The following is a 21,860-nucleotide window of genomic DNA, read 5'->3' as shown; positions in this document are numbered from 1 at the left end:
AGGCAAGGAGTTCCACAGGTTGACTGTGCGCTGTGTGAAGAAGAACTTCCTTTGATTTGTTTTAAACCTGCTGCCCATTAATTTCATTTGGTGGCCCCTAGTTCTTATATTATGGGAACATAATATGGGAGGTGGCAGAGATTAGGGGAGAACGGCGTGCAGGAGGGTAGTGCCAGTGTAAACTTTCTGCCATGTGGAGCCGGCAGTATCCAGGGCTGAGTTCAATATCTCGGGGTTCCTTGTAAACAATACAACACAGAACCGGCTTGAGCCCCCACCCAGTAACCTGGGGGAATTACACAGCACCCCTGGGTGCCTCTAAGAGGCAGTAGTTCCTCTTTCGCAAGCACAGAGTCTGAGTGTAGAAAAGAAATGTTTAATGAAAGGAGGGAAGTCAGCCGACAATGCCACAAGCGGATTCATAATCATAAAACTGTGAGCAGGACGGCCACCCTAGAGTGTGTGGGGCAGTGTCTTCTGCCTCATGTTCTTGAGTCCTACCACCAAAATCTCCTTTACTGTGCCCATCTGAGCACTTGCTCTGGCAGGCGCCCCGCCGGCCGCTGTTCCTTGCTGTCTCCCGCCCCTCCCATCAGTCACTTGGTTTGCTATGTCCTCTGTTGCAGATAACACTGTCACACTGCCGGAGCCGCGCCGCGGGGACCGGGCCGGGGCCGTGCCGGAGCCGTGCCGGGGGACTGGGCCGGGGCCGTGCCGGAGCCGCGTCGCGGGGGCCGGGCCGGGGCCGGGCCAGAGCTGTGCCGCCGGGGCCAGGCTGGAGCTGCACCACGGGGACCGGGCTGGGCCGGAGCTGCGCCGCGGGGACCGGTCCGGAGCCGACCCGGGCCGCGCCGCGGGGGCCGAGCCGGACCCGAGCCACACCGCGCCGCGGGGGCCGGGCTGGAGCCAAGCTGGGCCGCGCCTCCCCGGAGCCCTTCTCGCGCCCCCACCACCCCAGCTTACCTGGTGCTGCCTGCCCGCCCCTGCTTCTTTTCAGACTTCCCGCGAATCTCTGATTCGCGGGAAGCAGGGGAGGGGGTGGAGCGTTCAGGGGAGGAGGGGGAAGTGAGCTGAGGGCGGGGTGGAGAGCTGCAGCGCGGGGCCCTCTTGGCGCGGGGCCCAATTCAGCCGAATCGGCTGAATCGGCCTAAAGCCGCCCCTGTCTAAACATTTCCCACCTTGGGGCCTGACTGGCTCAGCTATCAGGTGAGGTAACAGGGAGTGGCCTGCCAGGTGGATCGCCCACAATGAAAACTGCCTCTAGGGCATCAAACACAGAGAGTGTCTGATAATGGCAACCCCCTTACTTCTGGATGTTTCTGGCCAGTGATTGCCCTGCCCTTTGCATGAGGGCAGAGACACCTCTCAGAGCTAGAAGTGAGCTGACAACCTCTTTGCTGCAGCCTATCAGATTGGGTCCTCACACCTTTGTGGATATCACAATTGAATCAATCATAACTAATGTAAGAAAGCTGCAAGAGACAATGCTGGGTTTGCAAGTTACATTTTCCAAGGAGCGCCCCGTTAGTAAAATGGAGGGTTTACGTCACCTGTGGCTAGCCACAATGTGTGGTTTTGCTATGGGGGTAACTAACATGTCTTAACCTATCCTACTGCAAAAACATAGGGGAGCCAAGACACTTTAGTTTCACCAAAACGTCAAATTGGTGAATGCAACAGTCTGCCCCGCCACGTGACCAACGCAAAGGAGGAACAAAATAATTCTGTTTTAAAAATCCATGTTGATTTGTGTACTGAAAAGTTTACTGGTTTGTACACAGTATGAAGAACATGGCCGAGCTGGGTCATAGCAAAACTATGTATCATACATCAAAGGCTACAACCGTCAAGTATGTAATTAGAAATGTAAACAAGTCTGTAGAAAAATCAGCATCGAGCTATGCAGCAAATGAGGAAATGGAAGAGTACAGCGTGTGTTTCAGTGTTTGCAAGAGGGGGGGGGAATTACTTACAGAAATAAGGCTTTTAAAATACATTTTCGATGGGGGCAAGGGGGGAGTCCAAAACAGTACGGAATATCATAGAGCCATTTTAGATATAGGGATTCTTTGGGAAAGGTAACAGCAAAAATATGAGCATAGGCCCAGATCCACAAAGGAAACCAATAGAAATTAGAATCCTAAATACTTTTGTGGATCTCGTCCTAGTGCACCATAAAGGCTCAGGAACAAAATGGCAAAGAACTAGGGCTGTCAAGCGATTAAAAAAAATAATCATGATTAATTGCATGATCAATTGCGCTGTTAAACAATAATAGAATACCATCTATTTAAATATTTTTGGAGGTTTTCTACTTTTTCAAATATATTGATTTCAGTTACAACACAGAATACAGAGTGTACAGTGCTCACTTTTTTTATTAGAAATATTTGCACTGTAAAAAACAAAAGAAATGGTATTTTTGAATTCACCTAATACAAGTACTGTAGTGCAATCTCTTTATCATGAAAGTTGAACTTACAAATGTAGAATTATGTAAAAAAAAAAAACTGCATTCAAAAATAAAACATTGTAAAACTTTAGAGCCTAGAAGTCCAATCAGTCCTACTTCTTGTTCAGCCAATCACTCAGACAAACAATTTTTAAGTTGCACTTTCATGATAAAGAGATTGCACCATAGGACTTGTATGAGGTGAATTCAAAAATACTATTTCTTTTGTTTATCTTTTTTACCGTGCAAATATTTGTAATAAAAATATCAAGTGAGCACTGTCCACGTTGTATTGAGTTATAACGGAAATTGATATATTTCAAAATGTAGAAACGCATCCAAAATATTTATAATACATTTAAATTGGTCTTCTATTATTGTTTAACAGTGCGATTCAAACTGCAATGAATCACAAATATTTTTTTGTAATCTAGTTCATTTGTTTTGCATTAATCACTTGCGTTAACTGCGAGTAATTGGCAGACCTAGTTTTGACATCAGCCTTGAAAATCGGTCAGCCTTGAAATCACATGTACCAAAAGAATAAACATATATGAACAAAAACTTTGAATGAAATATTGCAAATTACAAAATCACAATAAAAACATAGGTTTCAGAGTAGCAGCCATGTTAGTCTGTATCCGCAAGTACTCCCGTTCTTTTTAATAAAAACATAGGAAACATTATACTAGAAACACTGAGCTGTGGTTGCTAAAAGTAGCAAATATTAATATGTTCAGTGATTATTGGCTATTAACATATCAATTCAATACCATAGTGACATCCATCTGCACAATGTTAACACAGGTAAATGAGGAAATGCTAAGAGTAATAAAAAAAACATTTTTAAAAAGCAAATAAAAGGAGCACCACTCCATTCACACTGGAGTCCCAATGCAGGGACTCAGAAGAGCAGATAAGCCAGATCTGGGAACTGCGAGGAGGCTTTCTGCAGATGTATAGACTCAGAGTTGGAAGGGACCTCAGGAGGTCATCTAGTCCAACCCCCTGCTCAAAGCAGGACCAATCCCCAACTAAATCATCCCAGCCAGGGCTTTGTCAAGCCTGACCTTAAAAATCTCTAAGGAAGGAGATTCCACCACCTCCCTAAGGAACCCATCCCAGTGCTTCACCACCTTCCTTGTGAAATAGTGTTTCCTAATATCCAACCTAGACCTCCCCCACTGCAACTTGAGACCATTGCTCCTTGTTCTGTCATCTGCCACCACTGAGACCAGCCGAGCTCCAGTATAAACGGAGAAATGACTCTTTTAAACACTAACAACGTGCATGGGGTGTGTGTATGCAGAACATTTCCGGAACCGAGTTTCCTTTTGCAGCTCGGTAAGTCACCCTTGACGGGAGAGCTGACTTCCCTACCCTGTACCCCTTTCAGGAGTCTGATTTCACCTCTGCTTGCCTGCAAAATCTAACATAAAAATACAAAGAACGGCAGCACTGGTGGCACCTTGGAGACTAACAAATTTATTTGAGCATAAACTTTCGTGAATCGAATTAATTTGCAAACTAGATACTATTAATTTGAGCTTGAATAGAGACTAGGAGTGGCTGGGTCATTACACAAATTTAATCTATTTCCCCATGTTAAGTATCCTCGCACCTTCTTGTCAACTGTCTGGAATGGGCCATCTTGATTATCACTACAAACGTTTTTTTCCCTCCTGCTGATAATTGCTCATCTTAATTAATTAGCCTCTTAGAGTCGGTGGGGCAATTCCCACCTTTTCATGTTCTCTGTATGTGTGTATATATATCTCCTTACTGTATGTTCCATTCTATGCGTCCGATGAAGTGGGTTTTAGCCCACGAAAGCTTATGCTCAAACAAATTGGTTCGTCTCTAAAGTGCCACAAATACCCCTGTTTGTTTTGCGTCTACAGACTAACACGGCTGCTACTCTGAAAAATACAAAGGTGTCCCAGTGCACCAGGACTGGAACAACGGCTGAATTTCTCACGGTACCAGATAGTTATAAATCCACTGGAAAATAAGCCTTGCGCAGACGTGGCAGCACACAGGATAGAGAGCAGTAGGAACATGCCCCTGTCTGCAATTTTAGTTGGGACTGACTTTGCAGGTGCTTTTTCTTGAGCCGGTTGCAAATCTCGAGATGAGGGGATGTACCCCTGGAAGAAGGGCTCACCCCTTTTGTGGGAACTTCCAGCCCCCTTTCCTGGCGGTTCTCTCTTCCACTGCAAGTGCAGCTCCCTGTTCTTAACCCCCCGACCCCTGATCCTGCCCCGTGGCCCCTCTCCTGCCCCTGCCTCCAGCTGTTTGGCCCTCCTGGAGGGGCAGTTTGGCCCTTGCACAGATTCCCTTTAGATTTCCCCCCTCTAACCTCAGCAGGGAGCAGAGGGTCCCCCCCAGGGAAGGCTGCAGCCAAAGCTCCTGGGCGTCCTCCCGTTTGCAGGGGCAGGGCTGGGGGCTGGGTCCCCCCTTGGCCCAGCCGGCGCAGCCGCCCGGCCCGGGTTTGCAGGAGGCGCAGGAAGGGGCTGGATGCAGCAGCCGGGGGCGGAGGCAGGAAAATCCTGCAGCAGCTCCGGGCGGGGCAATACCAGACGCTGCCCCCCCCCCCCGGGGTCCGTGCTGGGGGGGAGCCCGGCATTAACCCCTCCCTGCTGGGACCAGCCCCGAGCCGGAGCCCGCAGGTAATTAACAAAGGGCGAGGGGGGGGCAGATGCCCCCGCCCCTGGGAACCGGACCCCGGTTTATTCCCACCCTGGGGCAGGCTCCGAGCTGCGTTCACAGCAGTGACACTCTGCCCAGCCCCTCCAGCCAGGGGCTGCCCCAGAGGCGGGGCGGGGGATCAGATGGGGCCAGAGGCCGGGCTCCAGTGAGGTTCCCCTGGGTGTGTCTGGGGGTGGGGGACCGGGAGGGGAGGGATGAGCGGGGGGGGGGGGGGGAGACCCGGCTCTGGGCAGGCAGGAGATCGAGGGGAGGCAGGGGGGGTTCTCTCTGGTTTTGTCACTTCAGTCTCAGAGACTGAATCATTTCCCTGAATTCTTCCCCCTTTTCTCTAACTATCAAATATGGGGATCAAATCCATGTAGATCCCCCCTCGACACACACACACTCTTTTCTCTCCAGTGATTGTCCATGTCTCTATTCTCCTGAGGCTTTGCCCCGGTTTCTAATTCTCACACGCTAGATTAAAATCTCCTCGGCCTGGGGAAATTTTCCCACCCGTTTTATCTGCAGCCAATTGCCCTTGTTCAGGTGGGAAATTGTCGCCCTGAGTCATTCCCCCAAACTGAAAGAGGGGTTAGTGGGTGCAGCTGAGGGGAGCCTGGAGATGCGGCTGGCTCTGGGGTGGGACGGGGCGGCCGGTCGGACTCTGCCAGTAACAGAGCCTGGGAGGGACACAGGAGGGGAAGGGAGAAGCGACTGTTCTCAGTGGAGTGACCAGGCCCAGCAGCTCCCCCACCACCACCGTCTCTCCAGTGCAGCACCCCACAGCCACCAGCGGCCTGTCCCCTGCCCCTCCCATCCTGCTGCCCCCTCCCCATGGCCAGGGAGCCTTCCTGCTCCAGCCCCCCTCCCTGGCCTTCTTAAAACACCTTCACAAAGCATAAGAAATTAACCCATATTGCCAGAAACTGTTCAAACGGAAGTGGGGAGCCTTATCTTACCTACACACCTCATTCACAGTCATCGGTGATCCAGTCCAAACCCCGTGGTGCTAGTCCTGCTTATCTTTTACCAAGTCAAATCTACATCGAGCGACAGTGTCCTGAGATGCACCGGAAGCTAGATCAGATGATCTGGTGGTCCTTTCTGGCCTCAGTCTCTCTGACCATGACTCTTTGATTATGAGCAGAAATATCCCCAAAACCTATGAGGGAATGGTCTCCATGAGGGGTTGCTGAGAGATGCAGCCACCTCTGGAGTGGGTCAGTGACCATTATTTGCCTGGAAATGTCTTAAATATTTCGGCTCCTCCATGCCCAGCATCCTCTTGTTCAAGAAGCATCTCCCAGAGCTCCCCGCTGCCGGTGTGGATGGCCGGCAGGTGCTGGTGGCAACTTTCTATCTATTTATCCAATCGCGAGAGGAAATCACCACAGGTTTTGTTTCTCTCCCCTCAATCTAAGATGGAGGAACTTCATCATCTGAAGGGAAAACTGTTGCCCTGAGTTCTTATCCCCAAGCCCACTGATGGGGAGGGGGGCAATTTCCCAGGGGCCTGGGCGATTTAAAAGGGCCTGGGGGCAATGCAGCGGGGCTAAGGGAGGCTTTCTGCCCACACTCACTCCGCACCGCTCCCGGAAGCAGCCAGCACCTTCCTGCGGCCCCTGGGAAGGGGGTCTCCGCACGCTGTCCCTGCCCCAAGCGCCGACTCCACAGCTCCCATTGGCTGGGAACTGCAGCCAATGGGAGCTGCGGGGGCAGTGCCTGCCGGCAGCAGTGTGTGGACACCCCCTGAGCCCCCCCGCCTAGGAGCTGCTGCCAGAGGGGTGTGTCGGTCGCTTTTGGGAGTGAGGTAAGCGCCGACCCTCTCCTGCACCCCAACCCCCTGCCCCAGCCCAGACCACTCACCCACTCCTGCTGGGGGGGTCGCAGCCTGGGGGGGGGCACTGTGGGTGCTTGGGGGAGCACAGGTGCTCGGGGGGAGTTGGTGGGGCTGGGGCAGGTCCCTACTTGGCTCCTGGGAAGCCGCCACCTCCAGCGCCTAACTCCATGTGCTGCCTCTGCTCCACCCCCAGCCCCGGTTCTGCAGCTCTCCAAACTGGAGAACTGGTCTGAAGTCAATAGGATGAAATTCAATAAGGACAAATGCAAAGTACTTCACTTAGGAAGGAACAATCAGTTGCACACATACAAAATGGGAAATGACTGCCTAGGAAGGAGCTCTGCGGAAAGGGATCTGGGGGTCACAGTGGATCACAAGATAAATATGATTGAACAGTGTAATGCTGCTGCAAAAAAAGCAGACATCATTCTGGGAGGTATTAACACGGGTATTGTAAGCAAGACACAAGAAGTAATTCTTCTGCTCTACTCCACACTGATTAGGCCTCAGCTGGAGAAGTGTGTCCAGTTCTGGGCACCACATTTCAGGAAAGATTTGAACAAATTGGAGAAAGTCCAAAGAAGAGCGACAAAAATGATTAAAGGTCTAGAAAACATGACCTATGAGGGAAGATTGAAAAAATTGCATTTGTTTAGTCTGGAGAAGAGAAGACTAAGAGGGGACATGATCACAGTTTTCAAGGTTGTTACAAGGAGGTGGGAGAAAAATTGTTCTTAACCTCTGAGAATAGGACCAGAAGCAATGGGCTTAAATTGCAGCAAGGGCAGTTTAGGTTGGACATTCGAAAAAACTTCCTAACTGTCAGGGTGGTTAAGCACTGGAATAAATTGCCCAGGGAGGTTGTGGAGTCTCCATCATTGGGGATTTTTAGGAGCAGGCTGGACAAACACCTGTCAGGGATGGTCTAGATAATACTTAGTCCTGCCTTGAGTGCAGGGGACTGGACTAGATGTCCTCTTGAGGTCCCTTCCAATTCTATGATTCTATGATTGGCTGGGAACCGTGCGTGGCCAATGGGAGCTGCCGAGGCGGTGCTTGCGGGCGGAGACAGCATGTGGAGCTAGGAGCTGAGGGAGGGGCATTCCTGTCGCCTTTCTGGGGAGCCCTCCCCAGGTAAGCACCGCCCCAGTCCCCAGCCCTGAGCCCCTCACCCACAGATATCTAGTTACTCTTACCCCCCTCTTATTACCGGTCTTGTGTTTGGGACTTTTCTGTTGTTTCAGTGGCAGAGCCTGGAATGTCTTTCTGCAGGGAAAGCGTTGGGAGGGGGGTGGGCAAAGAGCCGGGATGTGAAGCTAACTATAGCCCCTTCTAACATCTCCCCAGATGCTCCTCTCGCCTTGACAGGCTGCAGAATAACACCCACATTTTGTTCCCGACCATCCGATTCTCCTGTGGGACGGGGAAGGGCAAGGGTTGCACTGGCACTGGTTCAGGTAGGGACTGTTGGGGAGTTGGGGAAGGGAACAGTTAATACATAGGAGGTGGTGCAGAAAGAGGGTGTGACAAACCTGCTGGGACTTGTCACCTGGTTCCTAGAGTCTAGGAAGAGACTCTTAGGGTTTGGGGTTGGAAATTCCTTCATTTTTGGAACACGAAACAAACCCCCCTGGAAAGTGTCGGGAAAACCTTCCTGACCCCTAGCACTGGAGCCAGAACAGATCAACCAGCGGCTGCTGTGAGATAAGAAGGGGGCACCCACCAGTAGGGCTTAGGGGAGATGCTCCATCCCCTTGCATCCAGCTGCTGGGAATGAGGAGGGAGTTGGGCTTATTACCTGGGGGCCTGGAGCCTGCTGGAGGCTCCATCTCCTGTATCAGCCTCTGGCTAGTAAGTGAGTGATGAGTGTGAGGGCCTCTACCCCCCTCTCTCTGCTGGGAGGGGTGAAGGTCTCTCTCTCCCCTCACCCTGATGCCTCCTGGATGCTCTGAGCGGGGTGGGGGTGGGACTCTGACTGGGAGCCTCCCAGAGCTTCCATGTGATTGGCTTCTCTCCCCCACGAATAGTGGGACTGTGAGTGGGGCAGCAGGTACTGAGTGTGGGACTCTTGCTCTTTCAGGGGCCGGTGACCTTCGAGGAGGTGGCTGTGTATTTCACCAGGGAAGAGTGGGCTCTGTTGGACCCCGCTCAGAGAGCCCTCTACAGAGCCATCATGCAGGAGAACTATGACACTGTGACCTCGCTGGGTAAGGATTCCTGTCCCCTCCATTCTTGGAAGGGGAAGTGACGAAATAAGGTTCATGTCACCCCCACAATGCCACCTCTCCTCTGCCCAGTTTCAGCATCACCCCGACATGCCAGTGACATGCACACTAACACTCAGCCCTCCCCCGTTACAGAATGCTCCAGGAACAGGGCCCAGGAGCAGAACAGGGCAACGTCTAACAACTTCTCTTTGCTAAGGCAGAACTGGGGTTTAGGTCTGGCCTCGTGACTGGAATTTGCCTATACCTGTCCTGAGCTTCCTCCACACAAACCAGCTCAGACGTGCAAAATCTTACGACCCATTTCCCCTCTCCCTGAATATTCCTTCGGGGTCATTGTCTTCATTTACCGCTCACGAAGCCCTGGAGACCATTAACACGTACGCCACCGGAATGCTGACAGTCCCCATGGCAAGAACTCCCCCTTGTGCACCTTTACTGGCACCACCTAGAAAACTCAGCCCTGAAATGGGGCAGACTTGGGCCCACAGAGGTCACCTGCACCTCTCTGCATACCACAGTCACAGCTCTGCCAGGCTGCTCCAACTGCTCCCTCCACCATCCGATTACAGCTACAGCTGGCCCAGGGCACACAGCTGCAAGGCATGCGGATAAATGCTGGTGTTCCCGTCTGTGAATGCAACACAAACAATGGGATGTTCTTAGTCCTTCCTCATATCTATTATAGATTTTTTAAGGCCAGATGGGGATATTAGATCATCTCCTCTGATCTCCTGTATCACACAAACCATAGAATTTCATCCAGTCACTGCTGTACTGAGCTGAATACCTTGTGTTGGACTAAATCATCTTCCAGAAAGGCATCCAGTCTGGACTTGAAGACTTCAAGTGATGGAGAAACTTCCACTTCCCTTGGTAGCTTTTAACCTCTGCACCACCCTGACAGACACATTCGCAGCGGCTATTGCCGTCTCCAGGGTTCGTGGGCGGGGGCAGAGTTAAGGTTACAATGCAGGGATGGAGTGTACTTTATCTCTTCATTTTCTGCTTTTTCAGAGGTTTAACTTTAGCCACCGTCTATATGCTGGAAGGGCATGAGGCTGCACTGGGCAATTGTAGATAATTAATGTAGTTTATGGACATTTGATTTCCTTGATTTTTTTTTAATGGACCTTTTTTTGCCGCTATAACTAGAGATTTTGCTGGCATAGCTCTTTCAGTTAGGGGTGGGTTTTTTTTTTTCACATCCCTAACCCACAGAGCTAAGTCTAAGTGTAGACCAGGCAAAAGTCTGCATTTGGATTTAAGTACTCTAAAATAGTGCTCTTAATCCAGGCATGTTGATATCAGAGGGCAAAACTTCCAAAAGGAACTCCTTCAAAATGCAATAAAAATTCGCAACATACATTGGCCGAAAGCTGTATCTCAGGAGCCCCTTGATCAATTAAACCCAAATTTCAACCAGTAGCCCAGCTCGGCATGCCAATAAAGAGTAGCAAATTTCAAGACAATATAAGTAAGTGTGAGTAAGTCACCGCAGTTAGAATGATCATGCCAAACCAAGCTAATATCCTTCTTTGGGAAGGTTACGGCCGCAATGTTCCCTCTTGTTTTTCCCATCCATGTGCGGAATGAATTTTGTTATGGGCACCAGTATGGAGGTGATGTGTGGCAGGGGTGGGGCCGAGGGGTTCGGCGTGTGGGAGGGGGCTCAGGGATGGGGCAGAGGGTTTGGCTGTGGGGGGGTGAGGGCTCCGTCTGGGGATGCGGGCTCTGGGGTGGGGCCGGGGATGAGGGGTTTGGGTTGCAGGCTCCCCCCAACCCTCTTTCCCTGCACCAGCACCTGGTGTGCCTCTCCCCACTGCAGTAGCTCTGGGGCTGGGGGAGAGACCATAAAGATAAAACAATACAAAATGAGGATTTCACAACCACAACTATTGAGAAGTGAGTTCTTGCCAGACAGGATGCTAGTGAACTAAGTTTTCTTTAACCATCTTACGATCTGTTTCTTTATATGGTGATAGTGGGGGCCATTAGGACGGGGGTCTCCTTCTTAACTGCCTGATATTCCATTGTTTTAATGTCATTTAGATGGAATGTGAGGATGTGACTTCCTGCTTCTCAGCCAATGGCAGCTGCTCGGCTGCTCTTTTAATCTGACTGCAGACGAAGACCTGATCCCTACAGGGCTGGGGCCAGGGGAGAGGTGCCTGAGCACCTGCACGGCTCTTGATAGCCTGTTGCATGGCCGCGCAGCTTGGAGGGAACTTAGATTACTGGCCTAGTGGATGGGGGAAGCAGAGGAGTTGTCATAGCTTGATTTTAGGGATAGTGATACAGCCCCACATGACATTAACATAAGGAAATGGGGTAGATGAAACTACTATATGATGAGTGCACAACTGTTTGGAAGACAGTAATCAGAGAGTAATTATCAATCATTTGCTCTCATATTGGGAGGCTGTCTCTTAATTGGTCCCAGAGGGGTCAGTCCTGGGTCCAGTACTATTCAATATTTTAATTAATTACATGGACAATGGAGTGGAGAGGATGCCTAAGGGTACGTCTTCACTACCCGCCATATCGGCGGGTAGCAATTGATTTATCTGGGATTGATATATCGCGTCTCATTAAGACGCGATATATCAATCCCCGAACGCGCTCACCGGAACTCCACCAGAGCGAGCGGCGGTAGCATAGTCGACGGGGGAGCCGCAGCCGTCGATCCTGTGCCATCTGGACCCCAGGTAATTCAATCCAAGATACTTCAACTTGGATCTTGGATCGATCCCCCCCAGTGTAGACCAGCCCTATGAAATATGTGGATGACACCAAGCTGGGAAGGATTGCCGGCACTTGGGAGAACACTATTAGGATTTAAAATCACTTTGACAAATTGCTGTGAAACCAACAAGATGAAATTCGATAAAGGTAAGTGCAAAGTACTCCACTTCGGAAGGAAAAAAATCAAATACACCACTACCAAATGGAGAACGTCGGTCTAGGTAGCAGTACGGCTGAAAAAGATCGGAGGCTATAGCGGATCACAAAGTGAATACGAGTCAACACTGTGACGCAGGTGCAAATGAAGCTCAGATCATTGTTTGGTGTATTACCAGGAGTGTCAGATGTAAGACACGGGTGGTAATTGTCCTGCTCTATTTGGTACTGATGCGGTCTCAGCTGGCGTACTGTGTCTAATTCTGAGCATTACACTTTAGATGTGGAAAAATTAGAGTGAGTCCTGAAGAAAGCAACAAAAAAACAAGAAATTTAGAAAACTTCACCGAAGAGGAAAGTTTTTAAAAAAACTGGACTGTTTTAGTCTTGAGAAAAGAAGGCTGAGAGGGGGGCCTGATAAAAATGTTGTGGTCTGCTATAAAAAAGATGGTGCTGAATAATTCTGCCTGTCCACCAGGGTAGAACAAGAAATGACTAACTTAATCTGCAGCAAGGGAGATTTAGGTTAGATATTCGGAAAAGCTTTCTAACAATAAGGGGAGTTAATTACTGAAATAGGTTACCGAGGGAGATTGCGGAAATCTCGATCGTTGTAGGTTTTTAAGAACAGGTTGGACAAACGCCTGTCAGGGATGGTCTAAGGTTACTTTGTCCTGCCACAGGACATCTTTCCAAGGTGCCTTCCAGAGCTACCTTTCTACGATTCTATAACCTCCACACACTGGGCAATTTTCATATTCCCTACCGTTACACCTGACTCTCTCTATAGTCCACAATTCCTCAAAATGGGCTTTATTCACATCTAATACACCTGAGATCCTGCATTCAGTGATATCCCTTCTCCCTCCTCTTCCTTACTGCACTGAACACCTCTAGCCCATTCTCACCGGTCCCAGGTTCCTTAGGACTTTTCCCACTACACTGCTCTACAGCTAAAATGCTTCTGAAATAAATGTAGTCAAACTTTACTAATTCTGGGTCACTGAGAACGAAAATGATGCTTAAAATTGTTGATTGGCTCTAGTTTTCAAGATATGCTATTCGGTCAGTATATACGACCCTTGACTTGGGAATGGCGGAGGATAAGTGAGTCATAAAGGGAAGGGATCTCAATTTAAACCAGAAATGACTAAAATACATCTTTGACTGGATCTATGAATAAATCTATGACTGGGTTTGGACAGTACTTGCTTTTTAGGCAAAACAATGAATGATGCAATCTGAAGCTGGTATTGCGTCATACATGATATGAATTGCATCATGTTATTCCTAGAAGTCATGGATGATGCAATCATAACGAAGCTTACATCACTCTGCTGAACAAATTGCCCTATATCAGCTCTAGAAATCACACAGTGTCGTGCTCTCTTATTTGTCAGTGTTTGATTTTGCAAAGGGACACATTTCTGTTTAGCCAAAGTGAGCAGAGATGCCTCGTACTTGTGTGAACAGTGCAGATAACTTCTGCTATGTTTGTGGTGAAGTGACTTTTGCATCACAAAAACGCAGTATAACCACTATGGTTAAGAAAGCCTATCGCCTTTATTTTGGCTGCAAAATTGGAGATCAGGACAAGAGGTGGGCCCCACACATATGCTGCAACACTTGTGCAACAAATCTTCGCCAGTGGTTGAACAGGAAAAGGAAATCTATGCCTTTTGCAGTGCCAATGATTTGGAGAGAGCCAACAGATCATACCAGCAATTGTTACTTCTGCATGGTGCCTCCAGTTGGGAAAGGTGTGTCAAAGAAGAAAAAGTGGACTGTGCATTATCCAAACATTCCATCAGCTATACGCCCAGTATCCCACGGAGAAGGACTGCAGCTTCCTGATGCACCAGAATCATTCTCACTTGAGTCAGAAGAGGAAGAGGAAGAGGATGAAACTTCTGGTCCTGAACCATCAATGTCACAGGACCCACATTTTCTCCCATCCTCCTCCTCTGAACCACACCTCATAACACAAGGTGAACTGAATGACCTTGTCAGGGATTTGGAACTACCCAAGAGTAAGGCAGAGCTGTTGGGCTCCAGACTACAGCAATGGAATCTCCTGGCAGGTGATGTTAGGGTTTCCATGTTCCATGACCGTCAAAAGGATCTTGTCCCATTCTTCTTCATGGAAGGTGATCTTGTAGCCTGCAACAACATCGATGGTGTGATGGCAGCCCTCAACATCGTTCACGATCCAGATGAGTGGAGACTGTTCATTGATTCATCGAAGACGAGTCTTAAAGCTGTTTTACTGCATAATGGCAATGTTTTGCCATCAATTCCAGTTGGTCATGCAGTCCATATGAAGGAAACCTATGAAAACATGAAACAACTTTTGAGGTGCATAAACTATGACCAACATCAGTGGCAGCTTTGTGGCGATTTGAAGGTTGTTGCTCTCTTGCTTGGTCTGCAGACTGGATACACAAAGTACTGCTGTTTTCTCTGTGAATGGGATAGTCATGCAAGAGATTCCCACTACATCAAGAAAGATTGGCCACTCCAACAGTCATTGGAGCCTGGGAGGAAAAGTGTTCAGCATCCACCACTTGTTGAATCAAGGAAGATTTTGTTACCACCCTTACACATCAAGCTGGGTCTGATGAAGAACTTTGTCAAGGCCATTGACAAAACACAAGCAGCTTTCAAGTACCTCCGTGGAAAATTTCCAAGGTTAAGTGAAGCTAAGATAAAGGAAGGTGTCTTTGTTGGTCCTCAGATTCGTGAACTTCTTCAAGACGATGCATTTGACCATGCACTGCGTGGCAAGGAAAAGACGGCATGGAAAGCCTTCCAGTTAGTGGCAATACATTTTCTCAGAAACAACAAGGCAGACAACTACAGGTTGTTGGTGGAAAACCTCCTCGAGGCATACAAAAGCCTTGGTTGCAACATGTCACTAAAGATACATTTTTTGCACTTTCATCTAGATTTTTTTCCACCGAACTGCGGAGCAGTGAGCGACGAGCACGGCGAGCGATTTCACCAGGACATTGCAACAATGGAGAAACGCTATCAGGGCAAATGGAGCCCATCAATGCTTGCAGACTATTGCTGGACAGTGACAAGAGATGCTCCATTTAATGAATACAAGAGACAAGCCAAGAAGCGCCGAGTAGACACTGAATAGGACTAAACTATGTACAGAATAGTTTTTTGCCTTTTGTTTCATAATCAATTTTATTTATATAACCCTTTTGCTGATTTTTAAAGTGTTACATAAACAGGACAGGTGAAATATTATCATGTAAAGCAACCATAAACACATGAAAAGACCTAGGTTTACAATTTATGATTAAAACTCTACTATCTACACAATATACATAGACATAAAATGTAAAAACTTAAATATCTTAGAAACACTAGCCAATCAGTTGTTTTAATTGTCATATTTGAATTCAGCACATCAAAATACATAATAAATAGCACATTTTATCTCTGAAGCAGACGACTTCTCAAAAAGTGTAGACCAGTGGTATCATTGGGTCTCATTCTGTCAGTAAGAAGCAGTTTCAGGGGGACTTCCCCTCTGGCCGGAGTCTTCACTTTCTGGGCCATGGAGTTACCTACCCTATGTTTTAGGAGCCCCTTTGATGAGGAGTGTCTGGCTGTGTGTGTTGGGAAATTCACTCATAAGCAGAGGGACCTGCACCTTTGAGCATATGGGGAGCTGGCCCTGGGACTTTATTGCTTTAAAATGAGCTGGGGTTAAAATAATGGAAGATTTTTTTGGGACAAATGTCCCATGAATTCCCCTGATCTCCCGTCTCATGAGCAGGGTTTCCAGTCTCCCATTCTGACGCGGTTTCCGAGCTGGAGCGGGGGGAGGAGCCGTGGGTCCTGGATCTCCAGGAAAGAGAGATCCTGAGAGGTAAGGACTCATTAAACCAACTCAAAGACTGGCAATGCCTGAAGGAAACAAGTGGCTTTGCCTACCAAGACCTTGTGAGCTCTGCATGTTCAGTATTGTCCCCAGCAGGTGTCAGGTCAGATATCACTCAGGGCTTCCTACCCATCCCAACCCCTGGCAGGAGCTCCTTCCCTTCCCTCTGAGTGTTTTCATGCAACGTAGAGGCAGACTCAATTCCCTCCTCTCTCCCCACATAGGGAAGAGTTTGGGGGAATTCGGTTCCTGATCATTTCCCCCCCCATCTCTCCAACACTTTTGGTTTGCTTTCCGCATTTCCATTCCTGTTTCTGAGGTTTCTCTCTCTATCCCATTAGGTGACGGGATGGTGAGTGAGAACACGGAGTCGATGTCTCAGCAGGAAGAGGCTGAGGGAGTGGAAGCACATAGGGGATTATCGCAAAGATCTAAAAGGAATGCGTCCATGTGTCGTGAGCAGGGAAAAGCCTGTGAGAGTCAGCGCAGGCCAGGGACGCAGCAGGACAACCAGTCAGGGGAGAAAGCTGGTGAATCTATTAATTGTGAGGGAATGCACAAGGACCTCAAGGAATCCACAGCCCAGCAGAGAACCCTCATGGGAGATAGAAACAACACATTTACTGAGCGTGGGGAAAACTTCAGTAACCGCTCAGTCCTTATTACCCATGAGAGAATCCTCGTGAAAGAGAGACTCTATGAATGCAGTGAGTGCGGGAAAACCTTCACTCGGAGCTCACACCTTATTAGACATCAGAGAAACCATACGGGAGAGAAGCCCTATGAGTGCTGTGAGTGTGGGAAAAGCTTCAGTCAGAGTTCAGACCTTATCAGACACCAGCGAAGTCACGTGGGAGAGAGACCATACGAATGCTGTGACTGCGGGAAAAACTTTATTTACCGCTCAGATCTTATTAGACACCAGAGAATCCACTCCGGACTCAGACCCTACGAATGTGGTGAGTGTGGGAAAAACTTCAGCGACCGCTCAGACCTTCTTACGCACCAGAGAATCCACACGGGAGAGAGACCCTATGAGTGCTGTGAGTGCGGGAAAACCTTCACTCGGCGTTCACACCTTGTTAGGCATCAGAGAAGCCACACAGGGGAGAAACCCTATGAATGCTGTGAGTGCGGGAAAAGCTTTGCTGACAGCTCAGCCCTTATTAATCATCAGAGAATCCACACGGGAGAGAGACCCTATGAATGCAGTGAGTGCGAGAAAACCTTCATTGACAGCTCAGCCTTTAGTAAACATCAGAGGATCCACAAAAAAGAGAGACCCTATGAGTGCTGTGAGTGTGGGAAAAGCTTCAACGTGAGCTCAGCCCTGGTTAGACATCAGAGGATCCACACAGGAGAGAGACCCTATAGATGCTCCGAGTGTGGGAAAAGCTTCCATCAGAGGTCACACCTCATTTATCATCAGAGAATCTGCAAAGGAGATCAACAACATACAGATCTTGTCTAGGCATGAAAAAGGATTTTTTTTTCTGTAGGTCTTTTGCTACATAGTGACCTGTAAGGGTATTTGCACCATTTTCTTTGCTGTGTTCCCACAGGTTACTCACGTGAATTGCCAGCTTTTACCTTTGCAATTCACCCTTCTTTGGAGTCTCTCCCATGGTCCTTATTATCAACTCCTTTGTCCTATGAGTCTTGTGAGTATGTGTCCTTCCTACCAGATATTTCCATCCACCCCATGTTGGGGAGATAGCGGTTATGACAGGTTCCCCTGGGTGCAACCTAGGTAACTGGGGTACCGGTGAGCCCTCTGTCTTACCAACCTGGGCTCCCTCTCACACTATGATGCTGTGACAAGCTGCAAACCTCTCCATGTCCTGCACTTACACAGCCATCCACAGGCCGGGACACACCCAACGGAGTTACATGAATGCAATTCTAGCCACTCATGAACCAACATCAGAGAAGCTTCAGCCAATTTCTCTAGCTCCCCAGACTAGGACCCCAGGTCTGTACCGTCTTGCCCTGGTCAGAAGGCTGGCCAGTGTGAGTTTATAACCCAGTCTGGCCCTCCCTCAATGTGGAGAGGACATAGATTCATAGGCTCTAGGGCTGGAAGGGACCTCAAGAGATCATTGAGTCCAGTCCCCTCCCCTCATGGCAGGACCAAATACTGTCTAGACCATCCCTGATAGACATTTATCTAACCTGCTCTTAAATATCTCCAGAGATGGAGATTCCACAACCTCCCTAGGCAATTTATTCCAGTGTTTAACCACCCTGACGGTTAGGAACTTTTTCCTAATGTCCAACCTAAACCTCCCTTGCTGCAGTTTAAGCCCATTGCTTCTTGTTCTATCCTTAGAGGCTAAGATGAACAAGTTTTCTCCCTCCTCCTTATGACACCCTTTTAGATACCTGAAAACTGCTATCATGTCCCCTCTCAGTTTTCTCTTTTCCAAACTAAACAAACCCAATTCTTTCAGCCTTCCTTCATAGGTCATGTTCTCAAGACCTTTAATCATTCTTGTTGCTCTTCTCTGGACGTTCTCCAATTTCTCCACAACTTTCTTGAAATGCGGTGCCCAGAACTGGACACAATACTTCAGCTGAGGCCTAACCAGTGCAGAGTAGAGCGGAAGAATGACTTCTCGTGTCTTGTTCACAACACACCTGTTAATGCATCCCAGAATCATGTTTGCTTTTTTTGCAATAGCATCATACTGTTGACTCATATTTAGCTTGTGGTCCACTATAACCCCTAGATCCCTTTCTGCCGTACTCCTTCCTAGACAGTCTCTTCCCATTCTGTATGAGTGAAACTGATTGTTCCTTCCTAAGTGGAGCACTTTGCATTTGTCTTTATTAAACTTCATCCTGTTTACCTCAGACCATTTCTCCAATTTGTCCAGATCATTTTGAATTTTGACCCTATCCTCCAAAGCAGTTGCAATCCCTCCCAGTTTGGTATCATCTGCAAACTTAATAAGCATACTTTCTATGCCAATATCTAAGTCATTGAAGATATTGAACATGCACCAGCCCTTGTCCCTGAGCAGATTTCTCAAGCACTTCAAGCAAAACACTCTGTTTTAGATTAAATATAAAACAGATTTATTGAAGACAGAAAGGTAGATTTTAAGTGATTATAAGTAATAAGCGCACTGATCCCAGTTGGTTACCTATGAAATAAAAAATAAAATCACAATCTGGGTTCTATAAACCAGAGAGGATTTGAATCAAGCCGTATCTCACCCTGATGATGTAGTTCCTTCATACACAGGCAGGGATTCCTCTTTCCAGCCCGGGACCACCTCCCCAGGTCAGTCTTTGTCCTCCAGATGTGTTTCCAGGTGTTGAGTTGTGGGGGGAAAGTGAGGCCAAGTGATGATGTCAGTTCCCCTCTTTGATAGGTTCCTCCAGCTTGCTGGAAAGACCCTTTGCTATGAGGTGAGTCAAGCGGCCTCCATTGTCTCCATGCTCTCTCTGAGAGGTCTCCATTGTATGCAGTTCCTGGGGTCGTCCTTGTGCGGGTGTGTATACCCCAATCAGTGTCTGCCTGCCCCATTGTTGTACCTGAAAGGCTGGTTGTGGGTGTTCCCCACTTCACAACCTATTTCAGTCACATACACGTAGCCAAACTTCATAACTCCACATACAATGACAGCACGTGCAATCCAACAGGATATTAATGGTCAACAGATCAAGACTTTTAGAATTATATCCTTATAAGGCAGAGGTGGGCAAACTACGGCCCACGGGCCACATCTGGCCCGCAGGACTGTCCTGCCTGGCCCTTGAGCTCCTGGCCAGGGAGGCTAGCCCCCGCCCCCTCCCCTGCTGTCCCCCCTCCCCCGCAGCCTCAGCTCATCGTGCCGCCAGTGCTCTGGGTGGCAGGGTTGCATGCTCCTGCAGAGTAGCTCAGCAACGTGTCTGGCTCCAGCCGGGCGGCGTGCCTGCCAGACATGCTGCTCGGGGGGGGGGGGGTTGGATAAGTGTGGGAGTTCCGGGGGGGCCTGTCAGGGGGCAGGGGTGTGGATAGGGGTCAGAGGAGTGAGGGGACTGAGAGCAGGGGGGTTGGATAGGAGGTGGGGTCCCAGGGGCGGTTAGGGGTGGGGGGTCCCGGGAGGGGGCAGTCAGGGGACAAGGAGCAGGGGGGTTGGATAGGTTGGGGGTTCTGAGGGGGGCAGGAAGTGGGAGGGAGCGGATAGGGAGCGGCGGCCAGGCTGTTTGGGGAGGCACAGCCTTCCCTACCCGGCCCTCCGTACAGTTTTGCAACCCCAATGTGGCCCTGGCCCAAAAAGTTTGCCCACCCCTGTTATAAGGCATACTTTGTAAAAAATATAATATATATATATATATCACCATGGTGAATATGGGGTACTAGGGTTTTGCTTTGGCGAACAGTGTCACCGGGGTGACCTCAACTAACTACATCAAGGGAAAATCTACCTGGACCTCATCTCTTCTAGATTGCCCAGGGAGTTAGCCATCTCGAGTTAGCGATTCTGATATCAATACACGTTTCCTCAGTTATTTTTGTACCATGTTGCTCATTTAAAAGATATTTAAATATAAGAAGAGCAGGGGCAGGTGGGAGGGGAAGTGTCGTCTCAACCTCTGTGACACCCGAGGGAGATGGGGTGAATTGGAGGAATTTCCTTCTTCCCCATCATCCCCAGCAGTGTCATTTATGGTCGGAGCCAGATAGCGTTTATCTCCTTCACAGTCTACCCCTTCACACTTTGATTTCTGTGATCCTAGAACAGACTCATCAGAGCTGGAAAGGAAAGTGTCACAGAAGTGGAAAGGGAATATGCATGGAGCCCAAACAGTGTGATCATGCAGCGTTTATATCCCAGTTTCCAAAGCCACTGCTTGGCTTTTTCCTGCCGAGTTGGGATGGCTTGAAGATGGAAAGTTTGGCTGATTTTTTTCTCCTATTATGACGATGCTAAAACTTTAATAAATAACACACCTCCATATTTCCGAGACAACGCTGAGTGAAGCGGCTTTGAACGGATGAGAGAAGAACTCAATGGGAGAATCTTTTGTCCTGATTCTGAGTCGTCAGATGTAACCTGATATGAAATGTCACCCTCTATGAAACTGAAAGGGTCTTACACTGATCCGAGACATGGCTTTTTCTCTCTTTTCTGAAGGCTTTTTGGTCACACAACTGGATATTAGTTTTGTTTGACCGAATATAGCTCAGATTTTTTTTGGGGGGGGGAGCTTTGAGATAGATGGCCATTTGCTAAAATAATCATTTCTGACTATATTTTTGCTTTCCCACCAACCCTCCGTGATCACAGGGAAGAGGTTTAAGTTCAGTTCAGTCAACAGCAGCGAATGCTCCAAACTATTTAACCTGCTACCTAGGAAACAGTTGTGTTTTTAAATCTCCAGCCTGAAATGGCGAAAAACAGCATATCCCAAACTGTGCAATTAACTGGATACGATCACAGTTGTTTTAGATCAGTTATGACTCAGATGATCCATAAAGAGAATTCCACAGGAACTGACTTGCAACTAGGTAAAATCCACATGTATTTAGGTCCCAAAGCCGTTGTGACCCAGGTCCTACAGGAGGTTACTGCTGAAGATGTCTTCTGGCTAGTCCTATGATCTGGGAAATGGGGCCCCTAACTATGCAGCTGTGGAGGAAATGGAAGTGGGGTTCCTGCTGAGCTCATATTTTGTCGATGCTGCTCATGCATATTAAATTCATTTAGTGTTGAATGTGAGATGGCTGTAGAAAAATAACAATTTTTGAACATGAAACTCCACCTCGGGTAACTGACAGAGATTCTGATCCAGGCTGTTATCCGGACCCTAAATTAGGTTTGTCTCACCAGATTAAAGAAAGACACAGGGCTTGTTTGGGGT

The 21,860-nt window shown here is 48.5% G+C and overlaps 1 protein-coding gene across 1 annotated transcript in view; it reads left to right on the top strand.

Annotated features, from left to right (window-relative positions):
• The first annotated feature begins 9,069 nt into the window (after window positions 1-9,069).
• Window positions 9,070-21,860, top strand: part of LOC128823365 (zinc finger protein 420-like) — a 64,385-nt gene continuing 51,594 nt past the window's right edge. The window contains exons 1-3 of the mRNA XM_054005609.1: window positions 9,070-9,190; window positions 15,903-15,995; window positions 16,349-17,472. Of these exons, the coding sequence (XP_053861584.1) occupies window positions 9,157-9,190; window positions 15,903-15,995; window positions 16,349-17,472 (1,251 nt within the window). The 5' untranslated portion in view covers window positions 9,070-9,156. The remainder of the gene's footprint in view (window positions 9,191-15,902; window positions 15,996-16,348; window positions 17,473-21,860) is intronic.

Source organism: Malaclemys terrapin, chromosome 15, assembly GCF_027887155.1.
Source record: "Malaclemys terrapin pileata isolate rMalTer1 chromosome 15, rMalTer1.hap1, whole genome shotgun sequence".
In the NCBI taxonomy this organism is placed as follows: domain Eukaryota; kingdom Metazoa; phylum Chordata; order Testudines; family Emydidae; genus Malaclemys; species Malaclemys terrapin.
Note: the sequence above shows the minus strand (reverse complement) of the source record. Positions and strands in the feature narration are given on the sequence as shown.